The 22,987-nt window shown below is 39.3% G+C and overlaps 1 protein-coding gene across 1 annotated transcript in view; it reads left to right on the plus strand.

The window, feature by feature from the left end:
- Positions 1-13,808, plus strand: part of CYP7B1 (cytochrome P450 family 7 subfamily B member 1) — a 123,270-nt gene extending 109,462 nt beyond the window's left edge. The window contains exons 5-6 of the mRNA XM_060775392.2: positions 5,829-6,007; positions 11,395-13,808. Coding sequence (XP_060631375.2) covers positions 5,829-6,007; positions 11,395-11,682 — 467 coding nt within the window. The 3' untranslated portion in view covers positions 11,683-13,808. The remainder of the gene's footprint in view (positions 1-5,828; positions 6,008-11,394) is intronic.
- Positions 13,809-22,987: the final 9,179 nt, after the last annotated feature.

Consider the following 22,987-nt stretch of genomic DNA (forward strand, 5'->3'; position numbering starts at 1 on the left):
TATCAAGATTGATCATTGCTCTCCTCCCATTGCTCTCCTGTCTTGTTCGCAGTACCTGAACCTAGCAAAATCTTGAGGTCAACAGATTTCCCACACTGGACTAAAAAGGAGCTGCTTTTTCAATTGGATTTCCCTTCCTTTTTACTTCAGGATGGGAAAATGTCAGAGGACTGAAAGGGAATGAACTAAATTCGGACAAATGATCTTATTCAACTAAAATACACTTATTATCTGACATAGATAATATACGTAGTTACATGTGAGTAAGTATGCATTGCTGTCTAAATCCATGCTTCTTTTCCACAAATCTACACTAGTAAATATTTATTCAAACATTCAGCGCTAAATTCACTTTCTTTCAAATTCTCCTTATATCAAGGAAAGTGTCCATTTGCCTGTTTTATGTGTACATTCACATAACATTTGTAGCCTTTGTTGTTAAATTATAAATTAATTGTGTTAACAATTTCTTCATCTCCATCATGCCCTGCAGTATCCATGTCTATGACCAAACAGATTGAACATGGTTAAGCAGGCATCATTAAAATTATGGGCTGAATGACATGAAATCATGGAATTTGTAGTTCTGTGAGTGACCAGCACTCCTTCACACAGGATTCTTAAAGGCCTTGTAAAACTACAACTCCATGATAGTTAAAATGCTGCCAATCTGCATTAATTCTACAGTGTAAATGCAAACTCGGGGGGGGGGGGGAGTCCTGTCAACCTTAATGTGCACTATAGAAATGTCTGAACATGCATGAATTCAAACTGGAACTATAATAATCAGGCAAAGCCTTAGTGAAAATGCTGGTCAAACTGCCCAAATTCTATATGTTTTTTTTCTTGCATGTACATAATGAAACCTGTTAAACTGGTGAAGTTTGTAATAACAAAGGATGAAATGTGCTAATTTTTTACATTTTGGGATTCCTTGGAGCAAACTACAAGATGCAGCTGCCCTAGTCAATCAGAAATCCTTGTTTTGGGGGGATTTTTCAGGATTTTTGTCAAGATTTCCCATGTATAGCACTGTCACTTCTTTTCAGAATATCAGTCTCCACATGAAAAAGGCAACAGCAGATGGGTGAAGCTAGACTGCTCCCTTTCCAATTAACCCTTTCCTAAATGCCTAGGGATATCTGGGAATTCTGTTCAGTTCTCTCTTTTTTATGTTTAAAACTTTCCAAAACTGATTTTTTTAAAAAAAAAAGTTAACAGAAAGAATTTGAGATTTAAAAAATCTTGAACCTGGATGTCGAATGCTTAGCCCTTAAAAAGTTTTCAAACTTTGTTTATTCAGTCCAGTTTGTTGATTATTCTTTTTTTTCCTGAGGTATTCCTCAGCTTTATTATGTTGGGTAAATGAATATTCTGTTCAAAGTAGAATGTCTATTGAAATTAGCCAATGCAGATAATCAAGATTGTGATTCAATTTGTGGATTTTTTTTAAAGAACTCATGAAAGAGTACAGTTTTTAAGGAACTTGATTTTTTTTAACCTGAATTTGGGAGAACCAATATCATAACTGGGTTGCTGTAAGTTTTTCGGGCTGTATGGCCATATTCCAGAAGCATTGTCACCTGATGTTTCGCCTGCATCTATGGCAGGCATCCTCAGAGGTTGTGAGGTCTGTTGGAAACTAGAAAAATGGGATTTATATATCTGTGGAATGTCCAGGGTGGGAGAAAGAACTCTTGTCTGATGGAAGCAGGTGTGAATGCTTAAATTGGCCATCTTGATTAGCATTTAATGGCCTAGCAGTTTTCAAGGTGTGGCTTCTTAGAGCCTGGGGAAATCCTTTGTTGAGAGGTGATTAGCTGTCCCTGATTGTTTTTTGCTTCTGGAGCATGGCCACACAGCCCAAAAACCTTACAGCAACCCAGTCATTCCAGCCATTAAAGCCTTTGACAATACAATATCATAACTAAACCCCATTCCTCATATTCCTCTTTTTTCAAGGAATTGCCATAAAAATTATGACAACTTCTGGCTGTTATCTTGTGATTTGTGGGAAATGTAGGAGAAATATTACTTCTGCATTCATGGCACTTGAATAGTATAGGTTGATATGAAACCTTGCTTCAGATACTGACAGCAATTGTCTGTTAGTTTTTATTTGTACACAAAACCCAATGAGTAAAACAGAGATACATTATCATTCATTTAGCTTTGGTCATGTTTTATTTGCATACATTTAAATTGGTGCATACATTCCTATTGTGAATTATGTTTGCCCCAGGATATTACTGAATGCTAACCATTTACATAAAACACATCATTGCAATCTATCAAGATGTGGAAGAAAAAAATGAATCCATGCTGCAGTGGACATGAACCTTTTACATGTGCATCTACACTGTAAAATTAAGGTGGTTCGACACCCCTTTAACTACCATGTCTCAGTGCTATGGAAAACTGAGAGTTGGAGTTTTACAATATTTTGAGCCTTCTCTGCCAAAGAGGATTGGTTGCCTCACCAAACTGCAACTCCCAGGAGTCCATAGCATTGAGCCATGGCAGTTAAAGTGATGTCAAACTGCACTAATTTTACAGTGTAGATGCACCCTTATGGTATCTTTGAGATCCTTTAATTCCTAGCAAAGGTATAGGTGAATCTACCATAGATGTTATTTATGCAGTAGAACCACACCCAGTGGGACAAAACCTTACCCAAAATATTTGCATGCCCATCAACTATTTTTCTTCCATACATACTTATAGGGTCCTATTACCTGATAAACACTTATTATAAAATTAACAATCCATTGTGCACAGTAAGTTTTTTTATTAAAGAGTTACAGATGAAGATCATGTTTAATTAAAATTAACTTGCTTATGGAAGCCAAATGCACTAATGATTCACAATGACCTTTTATTACCTGCAGTCCCTTGTTTTGGCTGGATGATTGACAGCTTGCTGTTTGGCTACCGTGTTGTATTTCAGCTGACAAGACTTTTCATTTTAACTCAATTTGCCTGCCTATCACAAGCTGGTGGCAGGCCAGACTCAAGTCGCCCAGCTTTGCCTCAGCAGCTTGCTCTATTTCTCATTAGTACGCATTTATTCAGTGGAAATTGGAAGACAAATGCTTGAAGGCATGTGAACTAAGTATAGCAAATTAGGTTTAAAGACTGAATATTTATAAGTATATTGAAACGGCGTCGACTTTTAAAAAAAGATCTTGGGTGAATCGAATGCTGGCTGTGTAAAAGAGAAGAGGAGCAAGGGGATTCTAAAAATAACAGTACTATGGGAAGTCGGTGGTTCCCCTCCCCTCTTTTCCCCCATCTCTACATAGAAATTATGTCAACTTTTCTGACAACCTCTGTTTCTGGTGGTGAAGTTTCAACCTCTCCTGTGTGCAAGAAGTGGGGTGGGGGAAGATGAGGGTCATGTTCATTTGCTGCTTGGTTATCCCTTGGTATGCTTTAAATTGCCTTGTTTGTTCGGCACTAGCACAGAAACAGATGTTGCTCTACCGTGCTGGATAATTTACTGTACCTCATGGTGCAGAATGGAAGGCCTCCCAAGCTTCCCAGCTGGTCTGACAGGAGCACTGCCTTCTGCCTACTGAAGTATGACAACAGCAAGTGCGGGCTGCAGCTTTATCATCCAGTTGTCATTCTCATCCGCTTAGAATTCCAGCATCCAGACAGGGACGATTGGGGTATTGCAGGGTATGGATGGCGGGGGAGAGAAAACATCCCTTTTTTGTTTGTTTATTTTAATGGTAGACTGCCGCACGGACCCGCACAAACTCCCTCCTCCTTTGTTGATCATAATGTGACTCATTACTTTTGTCATCTAAGGATTATCAGCCTGATCGCTCAGAGCGAGAGCCAAGCTCGCCTTCCCCCACATAACTGGTACTGGAAGGTAAAACAGATTTGTCATTTATGATCTGACCACTAAGCCACACTTTGGAGCTCCATTATTGTGATTAACTCCTGCATAAGATATGCTTGCCCGATTGTCATTTGCAATACCAGAGTGGGCAACAGACTGCTATGCTTCCCAGGGAAACCATCAGCCAATCTGATGTGACTGTCAAGCTTGTGCTGCTCCATGCAAACCTGCTATCTCAGCAACCCTACATCTCTGATTATTTTGCTCGCTGTTGTTGTTGTTCTGGTTTTTTTTTCTGCACCCACGCTCCCCCTTTCTCAACACACACAGACGTTTGGCTCCTCCGGTGTACATTGGCGTTACATATGTCAGCTACCATTTCCACACAACAGACTAAAATGGGTGTCATCAGCTTCATTTTGCCAAGGCTGGAGACAGCCTACGAGTAGACTCTCTGGACCTGCTTTTGTAACCACGTAAAGTTTTTTCATAGCCACGACACTGCCAGTTGAAATCTATCGTGTCAGGTGCCTTGTGGCTATCTGCAGTAGAGGCCATGTTCTGGAACCGGGGTTCTTTGCTGGCTTCGTCACCAACAAGCCGATTTGACTCTCCCTGATTATAGTAACGAAGGCAGTCCAAAAGAATATGCACAGCCTCACTGTACGTCACATTGAATCACGGCGCTGGCCACACAGAGCTGACCGCAGCCTCATTTCTTTAGACAAATGCACGCTTAAGGAAAAAGAAAACAACTCTGGCGAGAAAGCATCCAAGGCCACTTTATTTGCTGTGCACTCTGCAACAGATTTAATTTTTAGTGAAAGAACATTTTTTATTATATTTTTCAGATGTTTCCATGCTGGGGTTTCCATGCTCTCGAGTAAACTAGCCTTGGGGCTGGGGAGGGGGTCACCCAGTCTGTCTTGGGGTTTCTGGGATACATTCCAAGAAACACAGTATCAACCATCTAGTTGATCTTTTATGGAAAGAGAGTTCTGTTTGGGGATGAAGGAGTTTCCTCCCCACCCCCAAAATAGGCTAATTTTCACACTGATGACTTGAAGGAATCATACCGCCTATTACAGCGCCCAGCCACGCTGGTGGAAAAATAGTCAGTTTTGATTACAAAGTGAGAGATGCAGGCCCAGACAGGAGCTACATGCTGGTATGCATGCCATCAGAATGATTTATGCAAATTATGCATATTATTCCCAAAGGAATTCCTCCTCAAACTGCCAGGATAAATTGCCGGAAATTAGCCATAAAATCTGTCATGCTAGGAGCAAGAGAGGTGAAGGCCACTGGGAAACCAAGGACATTTGCCTTCTTGAGCCTTCCAAGTTTATGCTGGCTTTCTTGGTCTTTCTGTCAAGATACTACAAAGTATACAAGTTCCCTACTACCACCTTGATTTGTGAAAGCATCTTACATTTTTTGAATTTGTTCAGCAAACAATCACATTTGTGGTGTAATGATGGAACTTCTGAGGTTTCCGTAATACCTGGTACTGCTTTTCTGATCGTATGCTTCTTTGATTATAATGTGTGGCTGAAGTGTCCTGTGGGGCTTCTGAAAAGGAGGCTAAGCAGCACTTTTTTGTAGTGGCTGGTGTTTCCTAACAAGCTCTCCAAAGTGAGTAAATGTTTGAAAGCATACTTCTCTTATTTTCAACATAATGCCCAAATAATAGTTTTCAACTCAAAATCCATGGCACTGCCTCAAGTCTAACAAAATTCATTTGGACCTATCAGTAAGAGTTATATTTAAAAGTCCAGATTGCAAAGCTCCTTCTAGCCCTCTGGGAAAGTGTTATTACCCATTTTTACACTCTCCCCCCTTCCCACATTTCCTTTGCTAGTCTGCTTTAGTAAACCTGTAGATTCCTGGCAGCTGTAGCAACTTACAACTTCCAATCGCCTTCTGTATTTTAATGCTTTGGGGTTATTTTCCTCCTCTCTTCTTTATTTAAATTCAGAGAGTGCCATAAATGAAAGTTTACGAATGTGCTCGTCTTCTATGAACATCCGCCTCGCAAAGGAACCTTTTATTCTGAAGCTTGAAGGGAATGTGGAAGTCAGTTTGAGAAAAGGAGATTACATCGCTATTTATCCTCCAATTCTACACATGGACCCTGAGGTCTACCAAGATCCTGAGGTAAACATTCAGCTGGTATTACATGTCCTACTCCAGGCACGTTTCTGTAACCAGGCATTTTGTAATATATAGATTTCTTTTGTTAAAGGCGGGGAGGGGGTGGGCATGGCTGTTCCTTCTTGTGGAACAAATCTTCCTACTTTTAGATCTTTTCAAGGTGCCTGCAGGCCACAGTATTCATGGTTCTAAAGAGAGAAATATGGTGATCAGTCTGACTGCGTCTCCTTTTAGAAGAACTGACAATTGTGCCTTGACTACCATAAACTTGAGGCTAAATGTGGGCTTTGTTTGGAAGTGGATCATTGGATGCCCAAAGAAGGCTGAATAATAGAAGGTGACTTAAAGAGCAAATAATGTGGGCCATTTAGCTAAGTGCCCCCAAAGCATCATTGACTCTCTAAAGCCCCTTTAATAGCAGAGTCTTCTGTAGCCGTATGCTTTTCACCTCTCTTTATAGGGATTGGCCCTTTCGTGGTCAATTAGTATGGTGTCCTGAACTCAAGATTGTAAAGCTGTTGCTTTGCAATGAAGCTTTGAGGGTAATTGTGTCATCTCCTTATATTTTCCCTCTTTCTGAAGCTAAAGTTAATGAATATCAAAGACTGGGAATTAATCCAGTCTAGCACAACCTTAATACAGTTTCAGAAGTTCATCACCTGCATGCAGATTGAGTAGTCACATTCCTAAGATTATTACTAAGGCTATTTGTTACTGACTTGAGGATTTGCTACAGGAAGAAAGAGGGTTTAGGCTAATTTTGCCTCCCCCCCCCCCCTCCCCCTGGCCACTAAAATTATACATAAAATCACTGTCATGGCTTTTTGTGTGCCATGCATGGATTAGGGAAAATTTTGCTGATAGTATGTAGAATTGGTCTCATCTTTGTTTCTGGTGTTTTTGAATTGCACTCTGTTTTATAAAAGAAAGGGGGCAATAGTATGATAGCTGGGACTCTAGGCTAGTTGTGCAACACGGTCTGAATTAATGAAGGGAACATGTGCACCAGACAGCGGCACGAGTGAGGGACGCAGCTGAGACAGGATAGCAGTGAACTAATGTAACTCAGGTGCCATTCCCTGGCCCCCTTTCTAGTGAGCTAATGGGGAGCAGACAGGGGGACAAGGATGCCATTCTCTGTCCCCCTTTCTGGCAAGGTATGAGAGGCAGAAAGGGGGGTATTGGTTCCATTTCCTACCCCCCTCTCTGGTGACTCTATCGCAGCTGCGTCTCTCACTCCCTGTGCTGTCTTGCCCATGTGTTCCCCTCATTCAAACCTGCTTTGGGCAACCAGTGTAGCGTAGGGTCCCAGCTATCATACTATCCCCGAAAGGGGATATACTGGGTTGGATTGAGGGTAATGTTCCATTGATAAAAGTGGAAAGAGGCAATTTTTGCCAATTTCCTCTCAATTTCCAATTTCTAGTCAAACTTCTATAACTTAATTGTTCTAGAGGTCACCTAGTTCTCCATAACAGATTGAGGAAGCATACAAGACTTCACAAGCTTCACAAACTGAATACAACCCACTGAAATAAGAGATTGATTGCATATGTATTTTTTTAAAATTATAGGTCAAACAGTCTTTTTTCCTGTTTACCGGCACTCAGATTCACTTAATAAATTTCTATCCTGTCATATGTCTGCAAGTTTCTAGGCAGTTTACACATTTTAAGAGCAGAACAACATAAATATTAAGCATACAAGCATAAAAGCAGCCAATGGAACACAGTTAGATGCTTAAAATTGCCAGCTAAAATTTTAAAAGCCTTTGCTGGCACCTGTAAGATGATAAAGTTGGTCAACAGCCCAAGGATTCTACAGTTTGAAGCATATCCCACCACCAACAGAGATGGCAAGAAGACCAGGGTGTCAGCTGAACATATTAACATTTTTCTTAGGTTGGTATAGAATGAAATGTTATCTTATGTATATTAGCAGTAGAGCTGGGAAAACAGTTTTGTGTAATCTGCCTTCATCGTAATTTGTACTTCCCAGACCAATATATGGACCGGAATACAATTATATGCCAACTCTAAATTTTGGAATAGAGTTCTCAGCTCAATAATGGCATTTAAAAATGTATATATTGAGAGAAATTTGATACAAAATATGTGTTAAAGCAATTACAGTATGACATATAACATGAATCACCATGTTTTAACAACATATAAAAACCTACTGAGAAATAAGATCTATTAATAGGATTTTATTCAGATTTCACATACAAACCATTTATAGATTCATTGATTGATTCATCCATTTCTAACGAGAGATGTTATATGTTACTATTAGTGGGTACATATTGCAAAGAGTTGGTACATATTACAAATCTGCTTTAGGTTTTTACTAAAAATGTGCTGTTTCGATGGTTATATATTTTTCTTTAGCATGCATATATATATATATATATATATATATATATATATATATATATATATATACACACACACACACACACACACACATACACACACACACACACTGTATCAGAGTTGAGGACCCTTCAGTTCTTCAGATGCTGATGAAGTCCCATGGCAAGCTAGGACTGATGGGAACTGGAATTCATCAATATCTGAAGGGCTGTAGAGTTTTAGGTACATATAGTATCTGTAACTGACATAAGACCAGTTGTTAGTCCTAATTAGGGAAGAGCCACTAAAATCAATGGAAATGCAGGAAGTCAACATACGCTTTAGTTCCTGTTTATTCATTTAACTAGTTGGAACTAACAAATGGATTTATACTATCATCTGTAGTCATGTTAAATAGTGAAGTGATTCATGTTTGCTATAATTTTTGTTCTATCCTTATCATACCATCACTTTCCACTTCTGGACTTGCATCCTGCTAAGTCCAATGCTACCACAATACATATTTCATTGAGTGATAGTATGTATACATTGTCTCTCAAACTGAGTTCCAAGTGCTGTCAACTAGCACAATAAACTATTCCTCAAAGCACATAAATGAAAAGCAGACCAGCAAACACAAATAACAGCTAAAATACTAAAAGGTTTTTAAATATCAGTGAAAGCTGGAGAGAATAAGACCAACTGCATATGATATCGAAAAAAGAAGGGATGGAAATATGTCTCAATGAAACATTTCACATTTGAATAGTACCACAAAGAAGACCTTGAGTCTGTAGCGACTTGCCTAGTCTCAAAAGACAGAATACTGTGGAGGGAGACCAAAGATAGTTTTAATGTATTGATCCATTCAATCCTTTTAAATATCTTGGCTTTGGCCAGTTAGAAGTTTAAAGAACTGAATTTTACAGCTAGAAGCAAGTGGCGTTTTATAATATCAAACAATTACACATTCATGGCAAACCTTGGAAATGTTCGTACCATAATTATCATAACCTCACAATCACATGTAATACCAAAATAATATTTTCAAATTATAATTCATGGAAACCCATACTTCTGCTTCCTTTTATGGCTTGATTTGAAGACTACTAGCTGAGGCATGGGAATTCTGTATCTTATGGACCAGAAACAATCCTTATGTTTTATGTGGTTGTTGTGTGCCTTCAGGCAGTTTCCAACTCATAATGACCCTAAGCTCAACCCATCACAGGGTTTTTTGGGCAAGATTTATATAAGATTTACCTTAGTCTCCCTCTAAGGTTGGGAGACTATGAGTTGCACAAGGTCAGCCAGTGGGATTCCATGGCCAAATGGGGATTTGAACCTTGTTCTCCAAAGTCCTAGTCCAACACTGAAACCACTATACTGTACTGGTCTATTAGCTTTAAATGTTTTTTGAACTTTTTAAACCCTCTTTAATATCAGGATTCCAAGGAGTATACACATATAAAAAAATAATGTAAAAACCACATCCTCATAATAATAATAAAAAAACAAATTATAGGCAAATACAGACTACAACAACCCATTTAAACTCCTTGGTGGATAAAAGAGTTTGAGGGCGCATTAAAGCAGTCAGGGTCTTGGTGCCAATCATTCACTGAGTAGTGTGATCCTTGGTTGGGTGCTACCACTGAGAAGACTCTCCTTCCTTTCTGGATCCATAAAGTACTTAAGATACTTCCTCAAAATTTCCTCACCTTGTACAATTTCTTGACACTTGTGCATTGTTTGCATGGGGGGAAAATAAACACATTTTAAAAGTAATAGACATCACTGCTATGAAATTCATCATTGTCATTTTTGCTTATAATTATTTGAATTTTGACCTAGCCAAGCCAGCATAATCAGGAACAGTTGTGTGATATGTGTCTGTGTATTGTTCATCATTTCAAAACATTAACTTTCTGAAGATGCTCTAACTTACTTTCAGTAGCATTCCTGAAAACAGAAAGACATGCAGATTACATATGAGAGATACAGTACATTTGAAAGCTTTATACCAACCTTTCCTAACCTCATCCCTACTGGATAAGATGATAATGATAATGAAGAAGAAGAAGATACTTATCTATAGTCCGCCTTTTTCATATTGTGAGACCAATATATGGACCGGAATACAATTATATAACAACACTGAAAACAGTGAAAAATTCGCATCTATCAAAATTTAAAAGTCATCAAACTCTCGTAGAATTAAAACCAGTTAAAACATATACTATTAAAGAACAACAAATACAAATCCTATACATTATGCAGGGCCCATTTCAATAAAAATACAAAATTAACAAAGACCTGCTTAAGGAGAAGAAAGGCTTGCAGAAAGATAATAAGGAGAATGCAGTCAAATCTCTCCAGGAAGGGAATTCCAGAGCACAGGGGGAGCCACAAAATACCCTTTTTCATGTTACCATTGAAAGTATCCATGGGGATGCTGGGATTGAGAGAAGGGCCTCTCTAGAAGATTGGAAACACAAGCAGATCCATGCCGAATAACAGGATCCTTCAAAGAAATCTAGACCTGAACAAGGTAAATGAGGAAAGGTTGGGTTTGTTCCGCTTGGTGAAGAGAAGACTGAAAGGTGACATGGTTGCATCCTCTCAACATCTCAAGGTCTATCACAGAGGGCAGGGTATAGTTTTGGTCTCTGCTACCTAGAGGATAAGACCAAGTCTAATTGTTTTAAATAACAGAAGGGTAGATTTTTATTTAACATTAGATGGAACATTTTGGCAATGGAGTCAACTGTCTAGAGAGATGGTGGAGTCTCTTTCTCTGGGTATGTTTCATTAGAACTGGAGAGCTACCTAACAAAAGCTCTGCCTCCTGAAGTTACCAGAGTGCTTGTTAACTTAGATCAGAAGTAACCACCAGAAGTAACCATCTGCAATTTTCCATCTAGAATCCCATAACCTCCCCATCTCTGTACTAAGTTCTTACCTGACCATTTCTTAGATCTGTTTTTTCCATTTATGAATACACTACATTCATTTTTATATTCTGTTCTCTTTCAGCAATATAAGTTTGACCGTTATATAGAAAACGAAAAGAAAAAGACGGCTTTCTACAAACAGGGAAAGAAGTTGAAATACTTTCTGATGCCTTTCGGCTCCGGGGTCAGCAAGTGCCCTGGCAGGTTCTTTGCAATTAATGAGATTAAGCTGTGTTTGGTGCTATTGTTGTCTTATTTTGATATGGAATTATTGGAACAAAAACCAATTGGAATGGACAAGAGTCGATTCGGCCTTGGAATCTACTTGCCTGATTCTGATGTTCTGTTCCGCTACAAGCTGAAATCTTAATATGGAAATTCAGTTGTTGATTGAACATCCTACTCTGATTCATTCTGTCTCTTGCTATTAAATTCTGTATGGCTTTCATATCTTTCTGGTATATTTCAAATATGAAATTTGCTGCATTTTGATTTATGCAAAATATTTCAGATGATGTCAAAGACACCTTCATATTTGCAAAGAGCCAAGATCATTTATGCATGAGGCAAGATGCACGGGTGTTAATCGGGAATGGGAATCTTATGGCCTTCTAAATGCCGTTGAACTGTAGCCCCTAGTATTACCATGGGGGGATAAGGCTGCTGGAACATGCAGCACAGTCACAACTGGAAGGCCTTACATTTCCCACAGCTGGTGTGAATCCAATTGCTAGTCCAAGCTAAAGTTCATCCAGTGAATCAATAGACTATGGAAAACAAGCATATGTATATAAGTTCCATTGATTCAATATAATTGATTTGGAACTTATATAAATTATCTGTTGAATCGATGGAATTATCAGTTGAATCAATGTAAGTTCAGTTGATTCCATAGAATTAAAATATTAGGTTGTTGTAGGTTTTTTGGGCTATATGGCCATTTTTTAGAAGCATTCTCTTCCGACGTTTCACCTGCATCTATGGCAGGCATCCTGAGAGGTTGTGAGGTCATTAAAATATTGTTCTTGGGACTCAAAATGACATTGAGGACAAACAGTATATTCTCACTGAAACATCATAAAGAAGGTTCAGGAGAGATTTGGGATTCAAAGGTTTACAATTGCTAATAGAAATTGTGGGTTTTATTCTTTTGACATTGTTTCTGATAAGCATTAATCAGCCTTCACAAATGTCTTCATATTTAGGATGAAAAAATGTTTTGGATGAATATTGAAAGAATCAAAGCAGATACATAGATCCAGGCCTAGCACTGTTAGAAGTCTGGGTTTGAGACCCTGCATATTCAGTCATGTTAGTACTAAATTAGTACTGACATCTTTCTCTTCAAGAAGGAGAATGACAAACTAGAACTTGTGCAGAGAAATGTGACCAAAATGATCAAGGGTTTGGAAACCAAGCCCTAGGAGCAGTGGTTCTCAACCTGTGGGTCCCCAGGTGTTTCAGCCTACAACTGCCAGAAATCCCACCCAGTTTACCAGCTGTTAGGATTTCTGGGAGTTGAAGGCCAAAGCATCTGGGGACCCACAGGCTGAGAACCACTGCTTTAGGGACTAGCTATGTTTAGCTTGGAGAAAAGAAAGCTGAAGGGGGACATGATAGCCATGTTTAAATACTTGAAAGGATGTCACATGGTGGAAGGGGCAAGCTTATTTTCTTCTGCTCTCGAGAAGACTAGGACATGGAGCAATGGATTCAAATTGCAGGAAAAGAGATTCCACTTAATCATTAGGAACAACTTCCTGATGGTAAGAGCTATTCAGCAGGGGAATATGAAGCTTTGGAATTTGGTGGAGTCTTCTTCTCTGGAGGATTTTAAGCAGAGGCTGTGTGGCCATCTGTTAGGGATGCTTTGTGTTTCATGCACGGCAGGGCATTGGACTGGATGGCCCTTGGGGCCTCTTCCAACTCTAGGATTTTTCCCTTCCATGAAAAACCGCATTCATTTTAAATAGAAACAGCAGACAGGTGCAACATGGATGTCTCCATTTTAGGAATAACTGCATTACAAATTTGGCTGGTACAAATGGAAAAATTACATTTCAATTCGTATTTGAATTTGCAAAACACATATTTGTAATGGAAAGTGCAAATTTTGCAAACTGTGTATTTGGAACTAAAAGAACGATGCTTTTTAGGATAAAAATGGATCACAGAGAAAAATCAAACTGACATTTTTTTCTCCATTTGAGCCATCAGTGGAATTTCTGGCTGTTGAAAGGAACAAGACACTAAAGCGGGCACAAACCTTTTTCTTCTAACAGGTCATTGAACGTCTGAACTAAGGTTTTGTTAAGGGAAGGTTCGATTTATTTGGGGTTGTGGTTTTGTTTTACTGATATTTTGTAATTGTGTTTTTAATTAGTCTTTTGTGTTTTAATTGCCTTTGATTTTTTTTGCCCTGTGGGCTGCCTTGAATTCCATTTGTTGGTTGAATAATGTGGTGTACATTTAATAAATAAATGTCAAAATGCCAAATGCAATTTTAAAGAGTTTTTTTATTATTGAGTATGAAGGGGTTTAATTCAGGATACACATGCCAAGGAAACTCATTTTTCTGCTAACATCACACTTACCCCCACACAAGTAGCTGTTATTCACAGTGTATCCTGCTCTTTTCCTTTTGCCATCTGCAGGGACCACAACTTGAAAATTACTACAGTCTCTGACATGATGAAGTAGTATGGAGGCTGTTGGAAAATGCTCCCCAACTAAGTATTTAACCCTATTCATTTGTTTGCTTATAGAGCAATGGGGCTTTAGACAGTAAGGGTTTCCTTAAAGCTTTTAACTGATGTGAACTCCCGTCTGTCAGCTCCAGCTTCCCATGCAGAGAAATGAGAGAAGCCTCCCACAGGATGGTAACACATCCGGGCATCCCCTGGGCAATGTCTTTGCAGATGACAAATTGTCTCACAGCAGAAGTGACTTGCAGTTTCTCAAGTCATTTCTGACACGAATAATAATAATAATAACCACTTGTACATGCTCTTTCTAAAGCTTTCCACATTTGCTAATTCACCCATGGTGAGGATGTCTCTAAGCAACAAGTCTAACACTCTAAAGACACCAAATCTTGCCTGATCTTAAAGTTGAGCAAAGCTGGCCCTGGTTAATACTTGGATGGAAGGCTGTCAATGGATCCCAGACTACATTTTAGGGGAAAGAACTGGCAAAAACACATCTGAGTATTCTTTGCCTAAGAATGTAAAATTCATGGGATCATCATAAAGTAGGTGCACACATACACATTTAAGAACCACTCCATATAATCAGAGAACCTTCCTGATGTGTTTGCAGTCACATAAAAGACTTTTCTCCTCCCCCCCCCCCCCGCCCTCCCTCAAGATGCTATGTGCAGACTCTGCTGAATTGCTCCTCTTTTTGAAACTTTCTTGCAGTTGGGTTAGGCTTTGGTACTGCATGCATATGTGTGTGTGTGTTGGAATGTATCTTTAAATAAACTATTTAGTGGACCCATAGTGTCCATTGATTTTAGAAGACAGTCACCACCCAGCCCATGGATAATAAAATCTGTAGATGCTCAAGTTCAGTTATATACAAGTGTGCAACAACATTGTGTTTATACAAGACAAAAGTTTGCTTTTGAGGTTTAAAAAATATTTTCAAGACATAAAGAACAGAATTTGTGGGTATAAAGGGTTGACTAACATTTTTAGCAGTGATGTCTGCATACTGCCTGTTTGCCTAACTTTGCTAAAACTACTTTTGAAGAGACCCAAGAGATTCTGCTAAAAAAGACTAGGTTGTGTTGCTGAATTTGAGCTGTTAGGTTCAAAATAACCCTCTGTTGGGGTGATTCCACCATAAATATATCAGAGTACCAGAAATAAACTTCATAACCAGTAGAAACTTACCTGTGGCAAACTAGGATAGCTTTCTATATCTTTGGATGGATCCGGATTGCAGAGTCTTGATAGAAAAGGTCTTGGGAGCTAACGGGTTTACTACATCTTATCTTCTAAAGGAGGTAAAAGGTTTTTAAAAACCCATGCAGTTACATTTTGCCTTGAGAGAGGCAAAATGCACCCTTACTGGAAGGAAGAAAAGGCAGAAGAGACTGGAACACACCTATTGGTCACATGGCCAGCCCAGGGCAATAAAACTTAAAGAGGAAGTTCCCTCACAGAATTCCATTGCAACATCATCAAAAGGAGAGGAGACAGTGGCAAGGAGGAAAACTGAAGACAAAGCCCTTTAGGGAAATATGCATAGGAATGTGAGGGGAAGAATTCCTCAGCCTAGTCCTATATCTAGCCTAGGTACTCATTGAGGACTGGAAACTTGATGACACAAGAGACATGTGCAGTCCAGGGATGAAACCCAACAGGTTTTAATTGGATGAGTCATCATCTTTCCCAGAAAAGAGAATCTACTAGGACCCAAGGAATTATATCTAGCCCAATAAAGACATTTTATGTTTCACAGCAATGATGCTTCTACTTGAATATAGCTTTGCACAAACCATTTTCAGGTCCATACTAATATGAACATACTCATACTGTCACGATCCAGAGGTGCAGAAATGCCCAACATCATGCAATAGGCCCCTATCATCTCCATTATAAACTGATCATTTTTCCAAGGCCTGCATATATATTTTCACATGGTGACATTCAATATGTTTTTGTTTGACTACTGAATGGTCCTCGGTCATACTGGCACTGGTGATGATGTTCAAGGAAGCAAACTTGAATGTTCTGGGTATACACTCACTGGGAGGGTTATAAAGAATGAATCAGACATTCATGGCTATAAGGATGTGTCAATTTCCTCTAAATATGAGAATGAAATTATTGCATGGGGGAAGAGCAGGGTGCCCTTGTATTGCTGCAAATCTCTACCCCTCAGTGAACAATTTATGCATTACGTTTGAAATGTGCTGTTATAGAAAGAAGATGGGTAAGATGCCTCAGATCATTTAGTCCTAATAGAGGAATGGGGGTAATGGATCAAGGAATGGGGAAATTTTCTGGGTGAGGGCAGGACTCTAGAGGGGCTATGTGGACTTCAAAACATGCAATAAAAATTTAAACTGAAAGTGGCTGGAAGTCCACTTCTGATATTGACAAACAGTGCACACTAAATAGTCCATACACACAACATTAGTTATTTTAAAGGTGAATTGCCAAGGTGAATATTTCCTAGGAACAATTCATGGATTTTGTTTATGTTGTGCGATTCTAAATTTGAAGGCATTCTGTTTCAGAGCGATTCCAGACACAATGATAGAATTGGTAGTCTATGGGAGTGTGCAGGCAGTGTAGGCTTACTGGACATTAGGGCTGTGCTTTTGGGGTAAACCTTGACCTGTTTCATCTCCCAGCTTTCAGTGGGGGCCCTGATCCATTTTCTGGGAGCCTCCCAAAATCCCAGATATCTGTTTTCACTCTGGAGTGCTGAAAGATCTGTTTTCTGTTGGCCCATCATGGGTAGGGGGTGGCTTCCCATCATTTTAGGCATCAAAGCTGTTTTATTCTAGAGGAGAGGCACTTAGCTGCAGGTAGGCATGTGATTTAAAGAGTTTGGATTCTTACCTGTTTCTACTCTAGAGGAGAGGCACTCAGCTGCAGGCAGGAGCGTGCACTTTCTGGGCCTGCACACCACACGCGCACGCGCACACACACACACTTTCCAAGGCAAGGAGGCTAGTTCTTATTCTTATTTATTTATTTATTTATTTGGGGTTCTTGTACCCCGCCCTTCTCACCCCGAAGGGGACCCAGGGCGGCTTACAGCTGCAAGGCGCACTTAGACGCCTGCTACACAAACAATCATCACAAAAAATATAACAGTACAAATTCCCACAATTCAACATTATCCAATAAAATCAGTAAAATGATAAAATCAGTAAAAACAATACAAACCTGGATCTTCCTCCTACCCATCATTATTCTTACTCTAGAGGAGGAACCCAGCTGCAGGCAGGCCTGCACACCACACATGCACTCTCTTTCCAAGGCAAGGAGGCACGTTCTCATTCCTACTCTAGAGGAAGCACTTGGCTGCAGGCAGACCTGTGTGCTTTCTGGGCCTGCATGCCACATGCACACACTCTCTCTCCAAGGCATGGAGGCATGGAAAACCAGGTGCTCACAAAAAGCAGGTGAGGAGCTGGGATCGGCTCCTGCTTGCTTTCATATTGAGCTGATTTTTGTACAGGGAGAGGACTTCGTGTTATGTGCTCCTTAAGGTAATGGAAGTAACGAAAGAATGGATGAAACAAAGGAAAACAGTTCTGTGCACAACTCTACTGGACATACCTCCTTTAGGGCCCAAGTAAGGTGCCTCATAACTTAACTAGCACGGAGCCTCGTTTGTTCTATATCTGTCACTGCTTCTAACATATTAGAAACTGAAAATAAGAGCTTTGTAGCATACACTTTGTCAGATTCAATAAAAGTTTGTTTCACAAACTACTTCCTCCCAACTATTGTCAAAGGCGCTACAAAATCCCATTGCATACAGGCCATGAAGATGTCAGCCTGTAAGACATAGCTCACAACACAACTAAAGCTTTACATTCTGTTTGCAGGAACAGCAGGAAACTGTGATATCATTACAGTGTTGAATTACAGGCATACTTGCATAATTGTACACTGTCAAATGTCTCTTACTACGATTGTGAAAATCATGTTTTGGCACTCTTTGCGTAGCAACTGTGAAAAAATGAGAAGCAGGTATTTGTTTTAAACATGACCTGTATTTTGGTTCACATTGTGCTTTTGGGATTTTTGCATTTTAAATATCATGTGTTGGAATATGAGATGATAGGATGCAATGGCATTCCGACAAATACAAAAGCAAAGCATACATCTGATTAATCACAAAACCGTAGCCAAAGTGTCTCTGTGGGAACCAATAGCAAAGCATTTGTGAATGTGTAAGTGAAATCTGTGGAAGAGCACAATTGGCTGCTAGGTGCCCAGCTGCCATTCAAATTCTATTTCTCTGTAGTCCTCATGACTCTCTTGGTTTATTTTAAAACAGGAAATGTAGGTGAGCATGTTGTTCCATTAGATAAAATAAATCTACAACTGGGCAATAGCTTTATAGGGCAATTAACATTCCACAACAGTGTACAGGCTTCTGTAGAACTACTCATCAAAATAGGTGGCAAAAATGGAAAGAGAGGTTGAGAAAACACACATATATGAGGCCAAAAATTTAGCTGGATGTATTTTTTAAACATGCAATTCTTCTCAGTACCAAGATGGTGAATGCAGCACACAGTTAGTATCCACCTTCTTAATTGAAAAAAGTACAGTTAATCCTTCACATTTGCAGGTTTGACTTTTGTGGGTTTAATTTTTATTGATTTTATTCATTTTTCTCTCTGCAAGAATCTCTTTGTCCTGCGGCACAACTCTATGGTCCACTTCCACCAGAGATTGCACTAAAGTTCCTAGAGGGATCACTTCTCTAGAGGATTGTAGGTCCCCCAGTGGAAATCTATGGTCAACATCAGGTATACACTTACAGCGGTGTATTTTCAAATATAAAGGCACTACATATATATGGAGCCCATGGTGGCACAGTGGGTTAAAGCGCTGAGCTGTTGAGCTTGTTGGCTAAAAGGTCTCAGGTTCGAATCCGGGGATTGGCGTGAGCTTCCGCTGTCAGCCCCAGCTTCTGCCAACCTAGCAGTTCAAAAACATGCAAATGTGAGTAGATTGATAGATACTGCTTCCGCAGGAAGGTAACAGTGCTCCATGCAGTCATGCCGGCCACATGACCTAGGGGGTGTCTTCAGCTTACAAATGGAGATGAGCACCACACCACAGACATGACTGGACTTAATGTCAGGGGAAAATATTTACCTTTGCCTACACACACACACAGAGAGAGAGAGAGAGAGAGAGATATGCTGTCCCCTGCCACTCATTGCTGTGGCCCAGTGTGGTGATCTGGAAAATAAAGTAATGAGAAAGTGTTGGTTTCTAGTAAATGTATTTCTTGTTTCTTTGTCAGTGTTGATGTAGAGATAGTCTAGTTTGCCTACTCTGGAATATGGAACATATAATTGTCCTTCTTTAGGGGTCCCTTTCAAATCTATTATACTATATCTGTCGTGTGTGTGTGTGTGTGTGTGTGTGTGTGTGTGAATCATATATATCTATCTATATCTATGGCTGGATGGCTCTTTGTCAGGAGGGCTTTGATTATGTTTTCTTGCCCTCAAGGCAGCATTTCTCAGCCTGGGAGTTGCGAGAGGGTATCAGAAAGATAGCCAAAGACCACCAGAAAACACAGTATTTTCTGTTGGTCATGGGATTCTGTGTGGGAAGTTTGGCCTAATTCTGTCAATGGTAGGGTTCAGAATTTGCTTTGATTGTAGGTGAACAATAAATCCCAGTAACTACAACTCCCAAATGTCAAGGTCTATTTTTTTGAGTGATGGTCACTCATTGGGTTAGTAGGTGTCTTGTGGCCAAATTTGGTGGCAATTGAGTTTTTGAATTATGATGTCACTCAAAATGAACAGAGCAGTGTGTGTGTGGGGGGGGGGGATGTTCTTTTGCCTCCTTCCTCTCTATGTTATTCAATATAATCTTTATTCAATTTTTGAAATTACATTAAAATATAGATATATAGTAAATTAAGAAAATAGAAGAAAAAAGGAAGGAAAAAAGAAAAAAAGAAAAAAATAGACTATGTTATTCAACATCTCTCTAAAAGTCATCCAAAAACAACTCACTGTTTTTTTCCTTTTGATCAAATTATTTTGGAGGAAGTACTTAGAATGAGTGTTCTCCCCGTAAATGTTTGCCTTACTTACATTTTATTCAGGTAAGACTACTGTATTTTCCCATCTTTTTAAAACACTATTTTAATTTAGCTGGGTTTTTCTGCTGCTTTTGAATTTTCTAGCGTTCATCTTAGTAAGTGTAAAACTAGATTAAGGTGATTGAGACCCTGAGCAGTTCCCAAAATAGCACTCCCTTCCTGTACATGTGTGACCTATTCTAGGGGTGGTGGCAAAGACATTAATTTAATGAATTTAATGAATGGTAAAGAAAAATACTAGGCCTGGGTAACAACGCAAAAATTTGTTTCTAAAATCAATTTGTATTTGGGGGGGTTTTTTTGTTTCGATATTTAAAATAATTACAAAATTTTCCCTTAAAAAAGTTCGGTATTTACGAAATTTCGTTAATATTTACAAAACATTTTGTAAAGATGGCGCCCTTTTTTCCAATATTTTTTCAATATTTTTTCAATATTTTTTCAATATTTTTTCAATATTTTTTCAATATTTTTTCAATATTTTTTCAATATTTTTAATTTAATTATTAATTTAGTAGAATAGGGAGGAGAAATTATTATTAAGGAGGGAAGGCAGGCACTCACTCTGGCAGGCCCTCAAGCGCTGCCGCCGAGTCGGGCCCGGCTCCTCCGAAGCAATGTGAAATTGGGAGAAGGGCTCCCCAAAGGCCATCTAGCCCAGCCCTCCGCTAAGGAATTGGGAGAACGAAGCACAGCCCTCCGCTAAGGAATTGGGAGAACGAAGCACACCCACCGCAAAGGTGAGGAAGGAGGGACGGGCCGCCTTCCCGCTGAGGGTCGCTCGCCCTCTCGCTCGCTTGCTCAGCCGGCGCCTTCCCCGCCCTCTCCTCCTCGGGAGAACGAGGCGACGGGCCGCCTTGCTCAGCCGGCGCCTTCCCCACCCTCTCCTCCTCCTCCTCCTCTTTCAGGCTCTGACTGGCAGAGGAGAGAGAGGAGAGCTCCCAGCAAGCATCTAGCCAAGCCATCTTACGTATTTCCGAAATGGACAGAAATACAAAATTTTTTGGCGCATGCCGTTTCGATATTTAAAAACACTTCCGGGTTTAAAAATAAGTTTTGTAATCGTTTTGTAATTGCTAAAATTAACGAATATTTAACAAATTACAAAATTAACGAACGAAACCGCCCAGGCCTAAAAAATACATATATAAATGCAGCCCAAAGTAACATAGACAGCAATCAAAACAAAAAAAGCTCATATTCAACCCTGCAACTTCAATGACACTAATAACCCGATGCCATGAATTTTTTACCCAGTTACTCTGAAGTTAACAAAAGCATCCAGAGATTTGAAAAATTGTTGTTGTAGAAAGATGTGAGCTACAGGTTTCATCTTCATTTCTGGGTCTTAGCCTGTGAAGGACCTGGAGAAGTTTCACCAACTAAATTATTGATCCTTCAGCTCTATGATATGTGCACATACTTATGCAATCCCTCTCTCTGTATATATATACATATATATCTGTCTGTGTGTGTGTATCTACACACACATGTGCCCCTGGTGGTGCAGTGGGTTAAACCACTGAGCTGCTGAACTTGCTGACCAAAAGGTCAGTGCTTCAGATCCGGGGAATGGGGTGAGCTCCCGCTGTAAGATCCAGCTTCTGCCAACCTAGCAGTTTGAAAGCATGCAAATGTGAGTAGATCAATAGGTACCACCCCAGCAGGAAAGTAACGGTACTCCATGCTGTCTTGCCAGCCACATAACCTTGGAGGCATCTACAGACAACGCTGGCTCTTCAGCTTAGAAATAGGGATGAACACCACCCCCCAGAATCAGACAGGATTAGACTTAATCTCAAGGGGACACCTTTGCCTTTTTATACATATACACACACATATATATACATACATATGCAATACTTAAACATACTGCTTCACTTTTTTTTATAATAACCCTGAGACTATAACACAGGCATATAAAAAGTCAAATAGCTGCCATTTTTTCTGATAAAGACAAGGCCTGCACTTTGTGTAGCCAAAAAAAAAAAAATCAAACAGTGGATGACTTGTCTTCTGTTAAAAGAGATCCTCTTGGGAGCATAAATTTGTTTTATTTTTTTACTGTGCTATCCATGGTCACTTTAATTTGCATGTTATCTTTCTGAAACCACGATTTGTGGATATTTCGCTAATGACGGCACAGAGTTACTTTGGCCACATGGGCCATAAGCAAACACTTTTACTTGCTGTTCTTACCAGCACTCATTGTATCCAATGCAAAATTTAATTCAGTTCCACTGTCAGACAGGGCTTACTGACATCAACCATTTAAAACATATATGTTGTGTACAGCACCTCAACATGTATAAAAAGGCATCAAATATTTGTAGCATTCAATACATTAGCTGAAATTTAGAAATTGCTAAATGGTTAAGTTTTCACCTTGTCTTCGTATTAAATCTAATTGATATGGAATGCTGTTGGTTTCCTAATATACTTAATATTTTTATAGTATTTCCCTTACCACTAAGTAAAAATTAATGTGGCAATAGTTCTCCTGCATGGCATTAGATGCTAATACTTACTTGACATCAGCTATATGATGTGTATGTTGAATGTTTTTATATTGAATGTTTTATATTGTGTATAAACTATTTTAAATTGTAAGTCGCTCGGAGCACTTTGGTGGAGAGCGACTAATTAAGAAATAAAGTGATGATGATGATGATGTAATAAATTATAATATACTATAAGCTGGAGAAGTTAAATTTTGAACTTTTAGTGCAGTGAAACAACAAGTTATTTACAGGCTTCAATAATGTAAGATCTTATCTGCAAACTTCCAATTATACTTAAGCAAAGTGCTCAACATATCCTTTTTAATAGGATTACCCTATAAAATGATG

The sequence above is a fragment of the Anolis sagrei genome, chromosome 4, assembly GCF_037176765.1.
Source record: "Anolis sagrei isolate rAnoSag1 chromosome 4, rAnoSag1.mat, whole genome shotgun sequence".
NCBI classification, from domain to species: Eukaryota; Metazoa; Chordata; class Lepidosauria; order Squamata; family Dactyloidae; genus Anolis; species Anolis sagrei.